General features: G+C 46.1%; 1 protein-coding gene and 1 pseudogene across 3 annotated transcripts in view; one reads left to right on the top strand and one right to left on the bottom strand.

The window, feature by feature from the left end:
* The window catches only part of SMIM29 (small integral membrane protein 29), a 100553-nt gene extending 79832 nt beyond the window's left edge, over positions 1-20721 (top strand). For all 3 annotated transcript variants that reach the window (XM_063954871.1, XM_063954872.1, XM_063954868.1), the window contains exon 5: positions 19314-20721. In XM_063954871.1, coding sequence (XP_063810941.1) covers positions 19314-19382 — 69 coding nt within the window. In that variant the 3' untranslated portion in view covers positions 19383-20721. The remainder of the gene's footprint in view (positions 1-19313) is intronic.
* On the bottom strand, positions 2220-2338 carry LOC135054093 (5S ribosomal RNA; annotated as a pseudogene).
* Positions 20722-21050: the final 329 nt, after the last annotated feature.

Here is a 21050-nt window from a genome sequence, read left to right as displayed (position 1 = left end):
TGGACACCATTAGCTCCATAGGGAGTGAACACAGGTTCGTCCTGGGCGTTCACCCCCAGAGCCGCGCCGCCGTTCTCCTCACAGAGCCAGAAGAAACGAAGCCAGAAGACGTCTAAGGCTGCAGAAGCCTTCGGTGCTTCACAGAGGTAACGCACAGCACCGCAGCTGTGCTCTCATTGCTCCCATACACCTCACACACTCCGGTCACTGTACGGGTGCAGGGCGCAGGGGGGGCGCCCTGGGCAGCAATAAAACACCTCTCATATGGCAAAAGTCTATATACATGTACAGGTGGGCACTGTACATGTATGTAAAAGAGCCCCCGCCATTTTTTAGTAAGTTTGAGCGGGACAGAAGCCCGCCGCTGAAAGGGCGGGGCTTCTCCCTCAGCACTCACCAGCGCCATTTTCTCTCCACAGCACCGCTGAGAGGAAGCTCCCCGGACTCTCCCCTGCTTGGCACACAGTGTAAGGGGGTTTTAAAGTAGATGGGGGGCACATTATTGGTGTTTACACATTAAGCAGCGCTACTGGGTAAACATTTTGTGTGTTTCTCCTGGGTCATATATAGCGCTGGGGTGTGTGCTGGCATACTCTCTCTCTCTCTCTCTCTGTCTCTCCAAGGGGCCTCAGGGGGAACCTGTCTTCAGAAAAGAGATTCCCTGTGTGTGTGTGAAGTGTGTCGGTATGTGTGTCGACATGTTTGACGAGGAAAGCTCACCTAAGAAGGAGGGGGAGTGCATGATTGTCAGGTCGCCGTCGGCAATGCCGACACCGGACTGGGTGGATATGTGGAATGTCTTGAATGCGAATGTAAATTTACTGCATAAACGGTTAGACAAGGCTGAAGCTAGGGATCAGTCAGGTGGTCAGACCATGCCTGTCCCTGTGGCACCAGGACCGTCGGGGTCTCAAAAAACGCACCATATCCCAGATCACTGACACAGATACCGACACAGATACTGACTCTAGTGTCGACTATGAGGATGCAAAATTGCAACCAAAGGTGGCAAAAGGCATTCGTTACAGGATTATGGCCATTAAAGAGGTTTTGCATATCACTGAGGAACCCCCTGTCCCTGACACGAGGGTACACATGTATAAAGGGAAAAAGCCTGAGGTCACTTTTCCGTCCTCATTTGAGCTAAGCGACTTGTGCGAAAAGGCTTGGGAATCTGGGAATCTCCAGATAGGAGACTACAAGTTCCCAAAAGGATTCTTATGGCGTATCCCTTTCCACAAAAGGACAGGATACGATGGGAATCTTCGCCTAAGGTAGACAAGGCGCTGACACGCTTATCCAAGAAGGTGGCACTGCCTTCTCAGGATACAGCTTCCCTCAAGGATCCTGCTGATCGTAAGCAGGAGGTTACCATGAAGCACATTTACACACATTCCGGTACTATCGTTAGACCGGATATGGCATCGGCCTGGGTTTGTAGTGCTGTCGCAGCATGGACAGATTCCTTATCTACGGAACTTGACACCCTAGATAAGGATACCATTCTAATGACCCTAGAGCATATCAAAGATGCTGCTTTATATATGAGGGATGCTCAAAGAGACATTTGTTTACTAAGCTCCAGAATAAATGCTATGTCTATTTCTGCTAGGCGACTCTTGTGGACCCGACAGTGGACGGGGGATGCCGACTCAAAGCGGCATATGGAGTCGTTGCCTTACAAGGGGGAGGAGTTACTGGCAGTGGGAGAGAGAGAAAGCTCTTGTGTGGGCGCACTCTTGGAAAAAAGAAAGAATTTTTCAATTAGAGAAAGATAATGTTAAAACATATATTTATTCACTTATAAATTAAAACAAAATACCCTTCTATGATCCAATGAATACACAAGAATTTATAAGTATGCAAAAGAATGCTCAAAAGTATTAAAATGTTCTGGTCATTAAATCGTGAGAGAGAGATTAGAAAGGTTGCAGACACTGGATAGTCTGACAGCCGTTTCTCCTGACCAGTACAGTTCTGTATTAATGGGACCCAGAGAGGAGGTCAGTGTACATATTTTAACATAGAAAGACCACTGAATTAGGTCAATTACTATGTACTTTACTGATTACCATTGGCGCCGACAGGCATGCATACAGAATGTATGTCAAAAAAGTCCTAATGAGGAAAGGGATATGAGAAGAAAGAGCAGAAATAGATACAATTAGTGGTGATACTGCTGTTGGTGTCCTCCCTTCAGGGAAAGGGGAATAGTTCCTGTCCTACAACACCGGGTATTCCCAGGGAGTCTCCCCTCCCGGTACTGACCCAGCCCAACGCTGTTTAGCTTCCAAGATCGGACGAGATCGGGCATGGGCAGCGTGGTATGATAGTAGGGAGGATATCTACCAATGAGAGTGCACCTATGTATGAAAATGAAGAGTAACAGAAAAGATAGAATGTGTAGTGCGTGGATCTACTTTCCACGTTAGGCAGGGTAGAACAGCTGTCACTCAGTGGCGCCGTGTACCCTGGATCGTGGATGAGAGTCCACTAGATGATAGGCAGATAGGAAAGAAAAGTAGGATAAAGATAGAAAAATGTAAGGTTAATTGACTGTTATAATATTAAGGGAACCAATGTCCAATAACGGGATAAATAGGTCAAAAGGAGTTCATAATCATGATGCAAAATGACTATACATTCTTAGTATACACATACCCTGAGTATATGGCTGAAAAAAACCTAAAATCATTATAGGTAAGAAAAAATGCTTCTGAAAAATGCTGTGTACAATAGGTTTGAGTCAAATTCAGTGGATAGGTAATGCCAGCTAGCCCAACACACACATTGAATAGGACATACTGTCTAAGTCAGATATAGACATGCAGTATACCACAGGTGAAATCACCCTATAGTTACTCAGGTAAATGAACTGGGTTTATGTACACAAGGAACTTGTTTTGTTATTTTGTGTGTGTGTGACTGTCTCCTCTGACCTATACTGTGCATGCAATGAAGAAATCAAATAAGTGCCTATAACACAAAAACAGCACAGTTATAGCTTATAGTGAAAGTAGAAACCTATATACACATAGGGTCAACCATGCAATGATTGATATATAAAGATAAGAGCCAATATACTCAGAGAGTCAAATGCAGTAAGTGGATGGTAACCAGTGAAGCCTCCATGGGAAGGTCCCGCTGTAGAGTCCGTAGAAAACGCGTTTCGCCCGTGGGCTTGTTCACTTCCGAGGACACCAACAGCAACCAACGCGTTTCGCCCGTGGGCTTGTTCACTTCCGAGGACACCAACAGCAGTATCACCACTAATTGTATCTATTTCTGCTCTTTCTTCTCATATCCCTTTCCTCATTAGGACTTTTTTGACATACATTCTGTATGCATGCCTGTCGGCGCCAATGGTAATCAGTAAAGTACATAGTAATTGACCTAATTCAGTGGTCTTTCTATGTTAAAATATGTACACTGACCTCCTCTCTGGGTCCCATTAATTCAGAACAACTGTACTGGTCAGGAGAAACGGCTGTCAGACTATCCAGTGTCTGCAACCTTTCTAATCTCTCTCTCACGATTTAATGACCAGAACATTTTAATACTTTTGAGCATTCTTTTGCATACTTATAAATTCTTGTGTATTCATTGGATCATAGAAGGGTATTTTGTTTTAATTTATAAGTGATTAATAAATATATGTTTTAACATTATCTTTCTCTAATTGAAAAATTCTTTCTTTTTTCCAAGAGTGCGCCCACACAAGAGCTTTCTCTCTCTCCCATTGCCAGTACTTGTACTCCCTAGCTCTGGGCGCACCACCAATAAGGACTACTATCGAAAGATTGTATCTCTCTTTCCTATAGTTTAATTGTCCGCTTTTGTTTTTTTTCTCAATATATTCATTATCAGCAACAGCCTATCACACACCAGTGCCCAGTTGCCCCTTTCTTCTATAAGGGGGAGGAGTTGTTTGGAGAAGGCCTCTCGGACCTTGTCTCTACTGCTACGGCCGGTAAATCGAATTTCTTACCTTATGTCCCCCCGCAGCATACTAAAAAGGCACCTCACTATCAAATGCAGTCCTTTTCGTTCCAATAAAAGCAAGAAGGTACGGGGATCGTCCTTCCTTGCCAGAGGAAAAGGCAAGGGAAAAAAGCTGCATGCAGCTAGTTCCCAGGAGCAGAAGTCCTCCCCTACATCTGCAAAGTCCACCGCATGACGCTGGGGCTTCCCGGGGGGAGTCGGCTCAAGTGGGGGCGCGTCTTCACTTTTTCAGCCAGGTCTGGGTTCACTCACAGGTGGATCCCTGGGCTATAGAGATTGTTTCCCATGGATACAGGCTGGAATTCGAAGACATGCCTCCTCGCCGGTTTTTCAAATCGGCTCTGCCAGCTTCCCCGTCAGAGAGGGAGTTAGTGTTGTCTGCAATTCAAAAATTGTATCTTCAACAGGTGATAGTCAAAGTTCCTCTTCTCCAGCAAGGAAAGGGGTATTACTCAACCCTGTTTGTGGTCCCGAAACCGGACGGTTCGGTCAGGCCCATTTTGAATCTAAAATCCCTGAACTTGTACTTGAAAAAGTTCAAGTTCAAGATGGAATCGCTCAGAGCGGTCATCGCCAGCCTGGAGGGGGGGGGGGGGGATTGGATGGTGTCCCTGGACATAAAGGATGCATACCTTCATGTTCCGATTTTCCCTCCTCACCAGGCGTTCCTGAGTTTGTTCCTGAGTACTGGACTGTCATTACCAATTTCAGACGTTGCCGTTTGGGCTTTCCACAGCCCCGAGAATTTTCACCAAGGTAATGGCGGAAATGATGGTGCTCCTGCGCAAGGATGCATACCTTCATGTCCCCATTTATCCACCTCATCAGGCGTACCTCAGATTTGTGGTACAGGATTGTCATTACCAATTTCAGACGTGTCCGTTTGGTCTCTCCACGGCACCGAGAATATTTACCAAGGTAATGGCGGAGATGATGGTACTCCTGCAGAAGCAAGGAGTCACAATTATCCCATACTTGGACGATCTCCTCATAAAGGCGAGATCTCAGGAGAAGTTGCTGGACAGCGTGTCGCTGTCGGTGAGAATGTTGCAAAGGCACGGCTGGATTCTCAATATACCGAAGTCCCAGCTAGTCCCTACAACGCGTCTGACCTTTCTGGGCCTGATTCTACACACAAACCAGAAAAAGGTTTTTCTTCCGATGGAAAAGGCTCAGGAGCTCATAGTCCTGGTCAGGAACCTATTAAAGCTAAAAAAAAAAGGTTTCAGTGCATCACTGCACGCGTGTCCTGGGGAAGATGGTGGCATCGTACGAGGCCATCCCTTTCGGAAGGTTCCATGCGAGGACCTTTCAATGGGATCTACTGGACAAATGATCCGGGTCCCATTTACAAATGTATCAAAGGATCACCCTGTCTTCCAGAGCCAGAGTATCTCTCCTGTGGTGGCTGCACAGTGCTCACCTCCTAGAAGGCCGCAGGTTCGGAATTCAGGACTGGATCCTGGTGACCACGGACGCAAGCCTCCGAGGTTGGGGAGCAGTCACACTGGGAAGAAATTTCCAAGGTCTCTGGTCAAATCTAGAGACTTGTCTCCACATCAACGTCCCGGAGTTGAGGGCTATATACAACGCCCTACGCCAAGCGGAGGCATTGCTTCGGAACAAACCGCTTCTGATTCAGTCGGACAATGTCACAGCAGTGGCTCATGTAAATCTCCAAGGCGGCACAAGGAGCAGAGTGGCCATGGCAGAAACGACCAGGATTCTTCGCTGGGCGGAAGGCCATGTAAGCGCCCTAGCAGCAGTATTCATCCCGGGGGTGGACAACTGGGAAGCGGACTTCCTTAGCAGACACGACCTGCATCCGGGAGAGTGGGGACATCATCCAGAAGTCTTCGCACAGATCGTGGGTCGGTGGGGACTGCCTCAGATAGACATGATGGCGTCCCGTCTCAACAAAAAGCTAAAGCAGTATTGCGCCAGGTCAAGAGACCCTCAGGCGGTAGCGGTGGATGCTCTAGTGACACCTTGGGTTTTCAGGTCGGTCTATGTGTTCCCTCCTCTACCTCTCATACCCAAGGTGTTGAGAATAATAAGACTAAGCAGAGTCAGAACAATCCTCATTGTTCCAGATTGGCCACGAAGGACTTGGTATCCGGATCTGCAAGAGTTGCTCGCAGAAGATCCGTGGCCTCTTCCTCTAAGACAGGACCTGCTGCAGCAGGGGCCCTGTCTGTTCCAAGACTTACAGCGGCTGCGTTTGACGGCATGGCGGTTGAACGCCGGATCCTAGCGTGAAAAGGTATTCCGGAGGAGGTCATTCCTACGCTAATAAAGGCTAGGAAGGACGTGACATTGAAACATTTCTTTCAAAAATAATTGGCTTCTCTTCCTGAAGTACAGACATTCGTGAAGGGGGTGCTGCATCTTCAGCCTCCTTTTGTACCTCCGGTGGCGCCGTGGGATCTTAATGTGGTATTAAGTTTCCTCAGGTCACCTTGGTTTGAGCCACTCAAAACAGTGGAGTTGAAATATCTCACTTGGAAAGTGGTCATGTTGTTGACCTTGGCTTCGGCAAGGCGTGTTTCGGAATTGGCAGCTTTATCACATAAAAGCCCCTACCTGGTTTTTCACGTGGATAGGGCAGAGTTGAGGACGCGTCCTCAGTTTCTGCCAAAAGTGGTCTCATCTTTTAATATGAACCAACCTATTGTCGTGCCTGTGGCTACACGGGACTTGGAGGATTCTGAGTCCCTGGATGTGGTCAGGGCTTTGAAGATTTATGTGACCAGAACAGCTAGGATCAGGAAGACTGAAGCTCTGTTTGTTCTGTATGCATTCCAAACAAAGAAAAAATCCGCACAGATCACATAGGTCATATATTCATATCAATCAGTTACTTCCCATTGTTTATAGTCAAAAACAGTTCCTAGAAAAAATTCTTAGTATTAACCATTAATTTGGGGGTGCTCCCTGGAATAAATTAATAATATTAGAACACAAAAAGAAAAAGTATTCCACATTGGGGCACTCATCTGTAACTGGCTGTAATGATAATTCTAAATCTAGGTGCAGGACGACTCCCTATAAAACGTAACCTTTATTGTAATTAGTATAAAATACCAGTCATGGGTAGCTAGCGAAGTACAGGTTGAGTATCCCTTATCCAAAATGCTTGGGACCAGAGGTATTTTGGATATCGGATTTTTCCGTATTTTGGAATAATTGCATACCATAATGAGATATCATGGTGATGGGACCCAAGTCTAAGCACAGAATGCATTTATGTTTCATATACACCTTATACACACAGCTTGAAGGTAATTTGAGCCAATATTTTTAATAACTTTGTGCACTAAAAAAAGTGTGTGTACATTCACAAAATTCATTTATGTTTCACATACACCTTATACACACAGCCTGAAGGTCATTTAATACAATATTTTTAATAACTTTGTGTATTAAACAAAGTTTGAGTACATTGAGCCACAGAAAACAAAGATTTCACTATCTCACTCTCACTCAAAAAAGTCCGTATTTCGGAATATTCCGTATTTCGGAATATTTGGATATGGGATACTCAACCTGTATTAGAAGAAAATATGTGAAAAGTGAATAGTGTAGAAGAAAAATTAAAAATAGAAATAGAACACACACTAATCTCAAATATAATCAATCCGCTAGATAATTCTCTCCTATAATAATTATACAACTGTATCGTTGTGCTTATTATCAATATTGACCTATATGGTTATATACATAAATTGTGCGCTCCCCTCATTGGAATATATGGGCTTATTGTTAAGGTATGTGAATTGGGAGATCCACTTTAATATTGGTCACAGTGTACGACAATCACAATCCGCAATTCTCGTACTGATGCCATGGGTAGGTAAAGTTCTGAAACACTTGTGATTGTTACTCATGTAGACAAATTAATAAAGTACCATGTCTTAATAAGTGATGATTTTATTTTTGTAGTCCTAACTTGCTACACATTCCGGACTGATTTATATGAGAGCTGAAGCACTGCAGCGATATGATCTAAACACTTCTCTGTGCAACAGCGGAATTACTTATATTTAATTAGTTAATGCATGTTAGACAAGAACATTAACAACAGTCAGTTGAGGGGTTAATCTTACTGGAGCATAACATTCCAAACTCCCCGGGAAGTTGGCGCTCCTGCTTCAAAGCAGACTATTGCTCGCTGGATCTGTAACACGATTCAGCAGGCGCATTCTATGGCAGGATTGCCATTGCCTAAATCGGTTAGGGCCTATTCCACTAGGAAGGTGGGCTCTTCTTGGGCGGCTGCCCGAGGGGTCTCGGCACTACAACTATGCCGAGCTGCTACTTGGTCGGGGTCAAACACCTTTGCAAAGTTCTATAAGTTTGATACCCTGGCTGAGGAGGACCTCCTGTTTGCTCAATCGGTGCTGCAGAGTCATCCGCACTCTCCCGCCCGTTTGGGAGCTTTGGTATAATCCCCATGGTCCTTACGGAGTCCCCAGCATCCTCTAGGACGTTAGAGAAAATAAGATTTTACTTACCTGTAAATCTATTTCTCGTAGTCCGTAGAGGATGCTGGGCGCCCGTCCCAAGTGCGGACTTCTTCTTCAAGACTTGTTTATAGTTATTGCTTACATAAGGGTTATGTTATAGTTTCATCGGTTTGAACCGATACTATGTTGTTGTTCATGCTGTGTTTATCACAGGTTATACGGTATGATTGGTGTGGCTGGTATGAATCTTGCCCTTGGATTAACTAAAATCCTTTCCTCGTACTGTCAGTCTCCTCTGGGCACAGTTTCCCTAACTGAGGTCTGGAGGAGGGGCATAGAGGGAGGAGCCAGTGCACACCCAAAATCCAAAGTCTTTCTTAAAGTGCCCTATCTCCTGCGGAGCCCGTCTATTCCCCGTGGTCCTTACGGAGTCCCCAGCATCCTCTACGGACTACGAGAAATAGATTTACCGGTAAGTAAAATCTTATTTTTCTTCCAGTGAAAAAGGCTCTGGAGATCCAGAGTCTGGTCAAACAAGTTCTGAAACCAGCAAGAGTGTCAATCCATCAATGCATTCGGTTGCTGGGGAAGATGGTTGTGGCCTACGAGGCCATTTAGTTTGGCAGGTTCCATGCCAGAGTGTTCCAGTGGGACCTGTTGGACAAGTGGTCTGGGTCCCACCTACACATACACCGGAGGATAATCCTGTCTTCCAAGACCATGGTCTCACTCCTGTGGTGGCTGCACAGCTCTCACCTCCTAGAGGGGCGCAGGTTCGGGATCCCGGACTGGATCCTAGTAACCATGGATGCAAGCCTCCGAGTCTGGGGGGCAGTCACGCTGGGAGAAAACTTCCAAGGAAGATGGTCGTCAGGAAACTTGTCTCCACATAAATGTTCTGGAGTTAAGGGCCATTTACAACAGCCTTCTGCAAGCGGAACATCTTCTTCGAGATCTACCCATACTGATCCAGTCGGACAATGTAACAGCAGTAGCGTACATAAACCGCCAGGGCGGAACGAAAAGCAGAGCGACGATGGCAGAAGGCACAAGGATTCTCCGCTGGGCGGAAAAGCATACAAGCGCTCTGTCGGCGATCTTCATTCCAGGAGTGGACAACTGGGAAGCAGACTTCCTCAGCAGACACGATCTCCATCCAGGAGAGTGGGGCCTCCACCAAGAAGTCTTCGCAGAGGTGACAAGTCATTGGGGAGTACCTCAAGTAGACATGATGGCATCTCGTCTCAACAAGAAGCTTCAGCGATATTGTTCCAGGTCAAGGGACCCTCAAGCAATAGCAGTGGATGCACTGGTGACACCGTGGGTGTTTCAGTCGGTGTATGTATTCCCTCCACTTCCTCTCATCCCAAAAGTTCTAAGGATCATAAGAAGAACAAAGAATCGGGCGATCCTCATTGTCCCAGACTGGCCAAGGAGTGCTTGGTATCCAGATCTTCAGGAATTACTCATAGGAGATCCCTGGCCTCTTCCTCTGCGCGAGGACCTGTTACAACAGGGGCCGTGCGTGTATCAGAACTTACCGCGGCTACGTTTGACGGCATGGCGGTTGAGCGCACAATCCTAGCCCGTAAGGGTATTCCCAGTGAAGTCATTCCCACACTTATTCAGGCCAGAAAAGGGGTAACGTCTAAACATTACCACTGTATTTGGAGAAAATATGTTTCTTGGTGTGAATCCAAGAAGGCTCCTACGGAAGAGTTTCGACTAGGACGTTTTCTCCATTTTCTACAAGCAGGTGTGGATGCGGACCTAAAGGGGGTCATTCAGAGTTGTTCACTCGTTGCCGATTTTCGCTATATTGCGATTAGTCACTTACTGAGCATGCGCAAGGTTCGCAGAGCGCATGCGCTTAGTTATTTTACACAAAAGTTAGGTGTTTTACTCACGGCATAACGAGGATTTTTCATCGTTCTGGTGATCGTACTGTGATTGACAGGAAGTGGGTGTTTCTGGGCAGAAACTTGCCGTTTTCTGGGTGTGTGCGAAAAAACGCTGGCGTTTCTGGGAAAAACGCGGGAGTGTCTGAAGTAACGGGGGAGTGTCTGGGCGAACGCTGGGTGTGTTTGTGACGTCAAACCAGGAACGATACTGACTGAACTGATCGCAATGGCTGAGTAAGTCTGGAGCTACTCAGAAAATTTCTATTCGCAATTCTGCAAAACTTTCGTTCGCAATTCTGCTATGCTAAGATACACTCCCAGAGGGCGGCGGCTTAGCGTGTGCAATGCTGCTAAAAGCAGCTAGCGAGCGAACAACTCGGAATGAGGGACAAAATTGGGCTAAATTAAGGTACAGATTTCAGCCACATCGGTTTTCATGTCCTCCCTTCCAGAAGTTCAGACTTTCGTGAAAGGCATGTTGCACATCCAACCTCCATTTGTGCCTACAGTGGCACCATGGGATCTTAATGTGGTGTTGCAGTTCCTTTAATCACATTGGTTTGAACCTTTACAGAAGGTGGAGTTGAAGTTCCTCACTTGGAAAGTGATCATCCTGTTGGCCTTGGCATCTGCAAGTCGGGTGTCTGAGTTAGCGGCCTTGTCTCACAAGAGCCCTTATTTGATCTTCCATGAAGATAGAGCTGAATTGAGGACACGTCAGCAGTTTCTACCAAAGGTGGTTTCCTCTTTCCACATGAACCAACCTATTGTGGTGCCTGTGGCTACTGACGCTTTCGCTGAGTCAAAATCTCTGGATGTGGTCAGAGCTTTGAAGATTTATGTCGCCAGAACGGCTCAGATTAGGAAAACTGAGGCTCTGTTTGTCCTGTATGCTCCCAACAAGCTTGGGTGTCCTGCTTCCAAGCAGACCATTGCGCGCTGGATCTGTGGTACGATTCAGCTTGCCATTCCACGGCAGGATTGCCGTTACCGAAATCGGTGAAGGCCCATTCTACTAGAAAGGTGGGCTCATCCCGGGCGGCTGCCCGGGGGATCTCTGCGTTACAGCTTTGCCGAGCAGCTACTTGGTCGGGATCAAACACTATTGCTAAGTTTTACAAGTTTGATACCTTGGCCGATGATGACCTCAAGTTTGGTCAATCGGTGCTGCAGAGTCATCCGCACTCTCCCGCCCGTTCTAGAGCTTTGGTATAACTCCATGGTTCTAATGTAACCCCAGCATCCTCTAGGATGTATGGGAAAATAGGATTTTAATACCTACCGGTAAATCCTTTTCTCTTAGTCCGTAGAGGATGCTGGGCGCCCGTCCCAGTGCGTACTGTATCTGCAGTTATTAGTTGTGGTTAAACACATGTTGTGTTACGTTTATTGTCAGCATGTTGCTGCAATTGTTCATGCCGTTGGCTTGTGTTCTGTTGAATGCCACGTTGTGCGGCATGCTTGAGGTGTGAGCTGATATGAATCTCACCTTAGTTTAACAATAAATCCTTTCCTCGAAATGTCAGTCTCCCTGGGCACAGTTCCTTTAACTGGAGTCTGGAGGAGGGGCATAGAGGGAGGAGCCAGTTCACACCCTTTTCAAAGTCTTAAAGTGCCCATGTCTCCTGCGGATCCCGTCTATACCCCACGGCTCTAATGTGACCCCAGCATCCTCTACGGACTAAGAGAAAAGGATTTACCGGTAGGTATTAAAATCCTATTTTATATATATATATATATATATATATATATATATATATATATATATATATATAAAATCTAGTCCAGTGAAGGTTTAGTGTCTGACTAAAATAATTATCTGCATTGTCACTGTGACTGTGTGTGCCTGTATCTGCTGTGTGATTTTCACTTTCAGTGTATCCCAGCTGTATCTATCTCTGTATTCTGTACCCTAGGACTAGGTGCGTCAGGGTCTCGTATATAATGCTGCACATTATTTACCGTTAAGTGTATTCTACTGTGTACTCAGTCACCTTATACCGGATTTATTAGCTGCTGTTGTGTATGCAGTCACATAGTACCGGATTTAGACGCTGGTGTTATGTTCTGTGTACGCTGTCGCATACTAGGGGATTTATTCGCAGGTAGTGTACTCTGTCTGGCTGTACCGTAATCATTCGCTCTGCGGTTACAGTCACTAAAATGTAACACAAAGGGCGGGAAATCCGGGGATGTTCCTGTATCATGCAGTGCATGCGCCAGGGATTTGCCTAAGGGGTAAGCTTTGAATGATGGTCTGTGTAATATGTGCCATACATCTCCCAGTCAGCCTGCTGCTCCTGTAGCCAATCAGGAGCCACGTTGGGTAGCGTTCTCCAATATGCGTAATACACTTGTGACGCGCCTTACAGCCATTGCAGCCACATTTTGTCCCTATGGTTAATCTGCCCTGGGCGGATACTCTGTCTACCCAGATACAACAATTGAATCAATCTTTGCTTAGACAATAAACTACCCCACGTTCCTCTGCGGTCAAGGGCTCATCTAAGCGGGCCGCCTCCTCCTCACAATCCACTAATATCTCAGATGATACTTCTGATGAGGATGGGGAGTATACTGAACCGTCATACACTGATACAGTCGCTTCTGACGAGGAAACTACAACGCAAGTTTATGTGTCTGATCTGGTGGAGGCTATTAAGCTGATTCTACAAATCGATGATGATGTAGATCCCACTACTGCGTCTAAGAAGCCTGATAAATTTAAACATCAGAAGGTAACTAAAGTAGTCCTGCCACATTCTGACCATTTGGTAGACCAGGCATGTCCAAACTGCGGCCCTCCAGCTGTTGTGAAACTACATATCCCAGCATGCCCTGACACAGTTTTGCTGTCAGAGAATGCTAAAGCTGTGTCACGGCATGCTGGGATGTGTAGTTTCTCAACAGCTGGAGGGCCGCAGTTTGGACATGCCTGTGGTAGACATACGTCAGGAACCCTGGTCTTCTCCAGGAAAGAGATTCTCCCTGTCTAAAAAGATGCTAGCTCGTTATCCTCTCTCCGCTGAGTTGTGTAACAAGTGGGAAAATCCACCGCCGGTGGATTCCTATGTCACCTGTCTTATGGTGTTGTCTACTCTGCCTGTCACCACTGTCATCTCACTGAAGAAACCGACAGATAAGTGTGTCGAAGGATGACTGAAGTCTATTTACTCCCTTACAGGTGCTGTACATAGACCCACTATAGCAGCCTCATGGGTTCAAAGGAATTGAAATATGGGTTCAGGCACTAGAGGAAGATCTGCCTCAGGATATATCTGACACTGCCAGACAATATCTGTCTCATATTGCCACCGCCTCCCATTACATTCAGGAGGCGTCCTCTTAGGCAGGTGTAATGGCGGGCAAGGCATCGACTACGTCCATCCTGGCCCGCCGAATTCTGTGGTTGATGTCATGGAAGGTGGACCTGGACTCCAAAAAGACCTTGGAGGTACTCCCTTTTAAGGGAGATATCTTGTTTGGGGAGGACAGACTGCATTTCTCCCAAATACTAATCCTTCTACACAGAAGGCAAAGAGTACCACTTTTCGTTCCTTTCGACCTCAAGGGAAAGCAAAAGGTCAGGCATACCCGAGACAAGCTCGTGCTCCCAAAACCACTAAGCCCAAAGCAAAACAATCCTGGGCTGCCCATCAGCCTGCCTCCAAACAAGACAAGCCTGCTGCGTGACGGGGTGGGCCTCCCCCTGGGGAATCCCAGGGTGGGAGGCCAACTTCTGCAATTCACCCAGGTCTGGTTAAAGACCACTTCAGACGCATGGGTGCGAGAAGTCTTATCTCATGGGTACGCAGTCTCTTTCAAGAGACATCCCCCTCGCCAGTTCCGACCGACGATTGTCCCTTCGGACCCGTTGAATGCTCAAGCTCTACACCTGGTTGTGCGTTCCCACCTGGATACAGGACTGGTAGTGCCGGTCCCCCTGTCTCAGAGAGGCGGAGGATACTACTCGACCCTTTTTCTAGTCCCGAAACTGAATGGGTCTTTCCGGCCTATACTCAACCTCAAATCACTGAACAAATTCGTGAGAGTGTCCACTTCCGTATGGAGACGCTGCGCTCGATTGCACAGGTCATGGAACCCGGAGATTATATGGTATCCCTAGATATACAAGATGCCTATCTGCATATACCTATTGCCATATCGCATCAGCAGTATCTGCGGTTTGCTATTGGCAGCCTTCATTATCAATTCCAGGCTCTGCCGTTTGGACTGGCCATGGCCCCTCGGATCTTCACCAAGGTTATGGCCGTGATGACGGCTCATCTGTGTCGTCAGGGAATCAGGATCCTGCCGTATCTGGACGACTTGCTGATCCTGGCGAACTCCCAAGATGTCCTTCTTAGTCATCTACAACTGACTGTAAACTTCCTACAAGCCCACAGGAGGCTCGTCAACTGGAAGAAGTCCCCTCTGGTCCCTGGTCGGAGCATGGTGCACCTGGGGGCACTGCTGGACACACACAGCCAAAGACTGTTTCTGTCTCCAGAGAAAGTCCTGAAACTTCAGGACAGGATACAATGCTTCATCTCTCACCCAAGAGTGTCGATTCACTCGGCGATGCAAGTACTAGGCCTCATGGTGTCGGCGTTCGACATGGTAGAGTACGCTCCGTTTCATTCCCGCCCTCTACAAAGGTTAATCCTTTCCAAGTGGGATGGCCTGCCTCATCGGATCAGATCTCAAATTATCTCTTTGACTCCGGAGGTTCGTTTGTCACAGAGCTGGTGGCTACAGGACCAACAGTTGAGCAGGGGCCGTCCCTTCTGGATTCCCAACTGGGTCTTCCTGACTACGGACGCCAGTCTGAGGATTGGGGCACGGTGCTGGAGCAACACTCTCTCCAGGGTCGGTGGACCAGGGAGGAATCTCTCCTCCAGATAAACATTCTGGAATTGCGGGCAGTGTTCAATGCTTTGACTCTTGCCCTGCCTCTGATACAAAACAGGCCTGTTCAAGTACAGTCAGACAACGCCACCACGGTGGCTTACATAAATCATCAAGGCGGCAGTCGAAGACGTATGGCAATGATGGAAGTATCAAAAATCCTTTATTGGGCGGAACGCCATCTGCCAGCAATATCGGCAGTGTTCATTCCGGGGGTCCTCAACTGGGAAGCGGACTTCCTCCGTCGTCAGGACGTACACGCTGGAGAGTGGAGCCTTCATCCATAAGTCTTTCAACTCCTAGTGGACAAGTGGGGCCTACCAGATGTAGACCTGATGGCGTCTCGACACAATCACAAAGTTCCGGTCTTCGGATCAAGGACAAGGGATCCTCAAGCAGCACTCGGTGACGCACTGGCAATTCCAAGGAACTTTCGGTTGCCCTACATGTTCCCTCCAGTGTCACTCCTGCCCAGGGTACTATGGAAGTTCAAGCAAGAAGGAGGAATACTACTTCTAGTCGCTACAGCGTGGCACCGACGGCATTGGTTCTCAGACCTGCAGGGTCTATCGATAGAGCGTCCCCTTCTACTTCCTCAACGCCCAGACCTCCTCGTTCAGGGCCCTTGTGTCTACCCGGACCTGGCCAGGCTGGCTTTGACGGCATAGCTCTTGAAGCTTCACTCCTGAGGGCCAGAGGATTCTCTGAGGCGGTTATCCAAACCTTGCTAAAGGCCCGCAAACCGGCTTCTGCACGGAATTATTATAGGGTCTGGAATTCTTACTTCACCTGGTGTGCTGCTAAGAATTACGATGCTTACAAGTTTAGTACTTCCAAACTTCTGCCTTTTTTTTTACAACAAGGCCTGGATTTAGGACTTCGTCTGGCCTCCCTCAAGGTTCACATATCTGCCTGGTCAGTGTGGTTTCAGAGGAAAATTGCGTCTATTCCTGACGTTCGTACATTCGCTCAGGGCGTACTGTGGATTCAGCCTCCCTATGTCCCTCCTGTGGCTCCATGGGATCTGTCCGTTGTCCTAAATGCCCTGCAAGAATCTCCATTTGAACCTCTTGAGTCAGTGGACCTTAAATGGCTCACAGCCAAGGTCCTATTTCTGCCGGCTATTGCCTCAGCTAGGAGGGTGTTGGACTTAGGTGCTTTGTCCTGTCGTCCACCATTTCTGATATTCCATCGTGACCGGGCAGTTCTGAGAACTCGCCCAGGTTACTTACCTAAAGTGGTGTCATCTTTTCACCTTAACCAAGAGATTGTGGTTCCAGCCTTCATCTCTTCTGACTTGTCCTCCAAAGAGTGGTCTTTGGATGTGTTAAGGGCTCTTCGTGTTTATGTGGAGAGGACTGCCTCTATCAGGAGGTCAGATACCCTTTTTGTACTTTTTGGTTTCCACAAACGTGGCTGGCCTGCGAATAAGCAAACCTTGGCCAGATGGATTAGAATGGTGACTGCACAAGCTTATGCGCAGGCTGGGCTCCCGGCTCCTGCAGCTATTAAGGCCCATTCTACTCAGTCTGTTGGACCTTCTTGGGCGGCCCACCATGGCGGGTCGGCAGAACAATTGTGCAAGGCGGCTACGTGGTCCTCAGTGAACACGTTCATTAGCTTCTATGCCTTTGATACCTCCACCTCCCAGGATGCTTCCTTTGGACGCCGGGTTCTCATACCTGCTAAGGCGCTTCCCTCCCTTGAGGAACTGCTTTAGGACATCCCCGATGTATTCCCTGTGGAATACAGTGTACCCCGCTGCAGAAAAGGAGGTCTATGGTAGACTTATCATGGTTAAGTCTTTATGCGAGGTACACTGGGTTCCACAGGGTGCCCACCCTAACGCACTTAGCATTAGCCGCTGATCCCTTCTCCTGTCGTGAGAACGTGATTCTATGTGACTAACATCTGCCTTTTCTTTTACCTGCTTCTGCATTGTGCTGGTTAACTAAAACTGAGCTCACAGTGCCTGGAGGCAGGGTTATATAGAGGAGGCCCCGCAATGCATCCTGGGACAGTCTAAAGCTTTAGCCTGTTGGTGCCTCTGGATCAAGATCCATCTCTACACCCCGATGTATTCCCTGTGGAACCCAGTGTACTTCTCAGAAAGAGATTTAACCATGGTAAGTCTACCATAAATCTTGTTTTCTTAGTGGGCTGCTATAGTATATGGAATCTCTGGGGTGTAGTAGGGTATGCCAGCGGCCGGGCTCCCGGCGACCAGCATACCGGTGCCAGAATCCCGACCGCCGGCATACCAACAGCTGGGCGAGCGCCAATGAGCTATCTATACTCCCTCCAGGGGGGTCGTGGACACCCAAGAGGGAGAAAAAGTGTCGGTATGCCGGGTGTCGGGATTCCGGCGCCGGTATACTGTGCGCCGGGATCCCGACAGCCGGCAACCGGAAGACCACCCGAATCTCTGCTATCTGTTCACATTGCTTAATGTTTCCATTTAGAAGTCGGGAAAGAAAATCGCCATTTAGGTCTTAAGAGAAAAAAATATAATTCTGTTTTATTTTACTTCATTTGTAATTATATTTTATGTGGAACATGCAACTTTCACATTTCTTAAATGCCAACACACTACTTTATTGTGTTTATGACACTTTACCTTATTCATACACCATATTATAATGTCAGTGTAACTTTACCATTTACTACTATCAGTGTTAATCCACTTCTCTATGCAGTTGGTGGAAGTACGCATACACTTATTTCTTGTGATGTAAATATTGCACAGAATCTAGTGTTGTACAGCTGCATGCATTTTGTAATGTGTTGTACCAAACATAGGGGGTAATTCAGAGTTGATCGCAGCAGCAAATTTGTTAGCAGTTGGGCACAACCATGTGCACTGCAGGAGGGGATGGGGGGGTGTACATATAACATGTGCATAGAGAGTTAGATTTGGGTGGGGTGTGTTCAAACTGAAACCTAAATTGCAGTGTAAAAATAAAGCAGCCAGTATTTACCCTGCACAGAAACAATATAACCCACCCAAATCTAACTCTCTCTGCACATGTTATATCTGCCCCACCTGCAGTGCACATGGTTTTGCCCAACTGCTCACAAATTTGCTGCTGCGATCAGCTCAGAATTACCCCCATAAACATTTATGCACTTTTTCACCTCTTCGTCTTTTCTACTTACTTATGGGATGCAAATGCTTCCAACTGTGCATACGTTTCTATTCTATTTATGCTTTGTGACTAATGTGGCAGTTTCTTGTTCAGTAGATAAGATTTCCCACCTAGTCCCAAGAACTGTAGACATCCATGTGTCAGTCACTAAGCCTTTGGCTATTCCTATTGCGCTTAAGATTTTATTGTCACCTACACACACTTAATTTTGTATTGTTCAAGTAAAATACAACAGCAGCTAGAAGGGAAATAAATAACTGGGCCATTGATAAATATAGAATCCATATTAATGATATCTGAATAGACTCGAGAACACCGTTGTGACCCAAATAAGCTAAATTGTACCACATGAAGGATGCAAAGAAACTGAACACATGGCAAATGAGGAATAGAGGGGTGTGGGTCATAGCAAAGACAGTAACTAGGTCGACCACTGTTGGTCGCCAGTGACTAAGTCGACACCTGAAATAGGTCGACATGGTCACTAAGTCAGCATGAACAAGGCAGACATGGAAAAAGGTTGACATTACCTCTTCGTTTACTTCATAAAGTGACCGGGAACCCCAATTAGTGCACTGTGTCCCCTCGCATGGCTCGCCATGCTTCAGGCAAAGTGCCTCGCTCCACTACCACTGCGCTTGGCACAGGTTACCGTTCCCAATTGTAGTCCACGTGGATCGTAAAGTATGGGAAAAAAAGGGGAAAAAATCATGTCGACCTAGTGACCATGTAGACCTAATGCATGTCGACCAATAGTGGTTGACCTAATGAGTGTCGACCTAAGGACCGGATACCGGAGTAGAGATGAATAACTGTATGATGGATGTTGTTAGGAGCAGATGACTGCTTGATATTTCATGATTCATGCTTCTCTACCTTATTTATTCCAGGTAGTACAAGGCTGGACAAGTGGATATCATCAGTATAAAAGGGCATCGTTAAGGGATGTGACGGCATGAGCCTCTCTCACTGAAGCTATCTGGACATGGTCTGAGAAGAACACTGCCTCTGTCCTGTCAAAAAACAAATGGCTATTCTTTATTTAAAGCGGTTTTAATAATTAATATATTATGTCCATAAAAAATGTTCACATATGTTAGAGTGTTTGCATTTGAATATATGAAGTGAGATATGTTTTATCTATATACTCAATTTTATATTCATATGCAAAAGCATCTGCATAGGCTATTTATTAGGCTCAGAAGGTTCCTTAGCTGTCTTATGTGCATCCAATGGGTCACGTTATAAAGACAACTTCTAGTGAAAATTAAATTGCTTCTGTAAGAGGTACAATGCCGAATTCATGGTTACAGCAAATGAGTTCTCGGTAGAGTATGTGCCCTGTGCTCAGTTTGCTGAAGCACAGTTATCACAGCCTAGGCTGTGGTTTTATTTATTTATTCTCTGCTCCGTTATCCCGTCTTATGATGTAGGTGATAGTAAAGGATGCTAGTGCCTTATCAGAAAATGTGCAACGTTTCTTATCAAAGGCCCCGGCCACAGCAGAACAATGCCTGTATCCTGCAAGCTCCTGCTGAGCTGCTTGTGTACACAAGTCATGTACGGAAATGTGACGTACTAATATACAAGAAATGCAACGCATACAGGGCCTAATTCAAGGTTGATTACAAAACAACATTTTCCTCTAATGGGCAAAACCATGTGGAGTGCAGGTGGAGCAGATGTAACGTGCAGAGATTTAGATTTGGGTGGGGTTTTTTTTTCAAACTGAAATCTAGATTGCAGTGTAAAAATACAGCAGCCAGTATTTACCCTGCACAGAAACAATATAACCCACCCAAATCTAACTCTCTGCACATGTTACATCTGCACCACCTGCAGTACAACATGGTTTTGCCCATTAGAGGAAAATTTTGTTTTGCAATCAACTTTGTCCATATGCCATTTTGTGGAAAGAGGAAACGTAATCAAGGTTTTTGCATAATTAATATAAATTATGGAAAAAAATCCTCAATTTGCCTTCATTTCTCAAGGGTATATCTGTACTCTCCCTCTCAATCTGCCCCTCAATTCCAGGCAGCACAATTACTTCTCCACTATCCTAATCAGATGTGTCATTATTTGTCTTATTATGGTCTAATGTTCTATTTTCCTTAATTTGCTGATGGAGATTAATATTTTGTAATTAAACTTAAGTTATTTTATAAACAGTGTGAATGAAGTTTAGCTTTTGTCACTGTGCGAACCACAATGGAAGTAAAAACCCCTTATCACCATGTAAAAGATGTTGAACCAGTTAATTTATTATATGTCATTAAAATACATTGTTTGGTTGGACATGACAGTGAGTGTTATTTGCTAACATCGCTGAAATGACTCGGATGTGTCGTATTTCATAGCAACCAGTACACAATTACATTTTAGGAATCTGGTGCAATATAGATTAATAAATCAAATTGCCTATATGATTTAGAACAAATAATTCCACAATCTCGATACGGAGACCAGCCTTTATTTTAGTGCACATTTACACCTTTTAAGCAAGATTAAGGGGGTATTTATGAAAGGGTAGAGAGAGAGAAAGTACCAATCAATCAGCTTCTGTCATTTTACAGGCTGTATTTGAAATTGAGTTAGGCGCTAATTGTTTGGTGCTCTATATCTCT

The sequence above is a fragment of the Pseudophryne corroboree genome, chromosome 2 (assembly GCF_028390025.1).
Source record: "Pseudophryne corroboree isolate aPseCor3 chromosome 2, aPseCor3.hap2, whole genome shotgun sequence".
Lineage (NCBI taxonomy): Eukaryota > Metazoa > Chordata > Amphibia > Anura > Myobatrachidae > Pseudophryne > Pseudophryne corroboree.
Note: the sequence above shows the minus strand (reverse complement) of the source record. Positions and strands in the feature narration are given on the sequence as shown.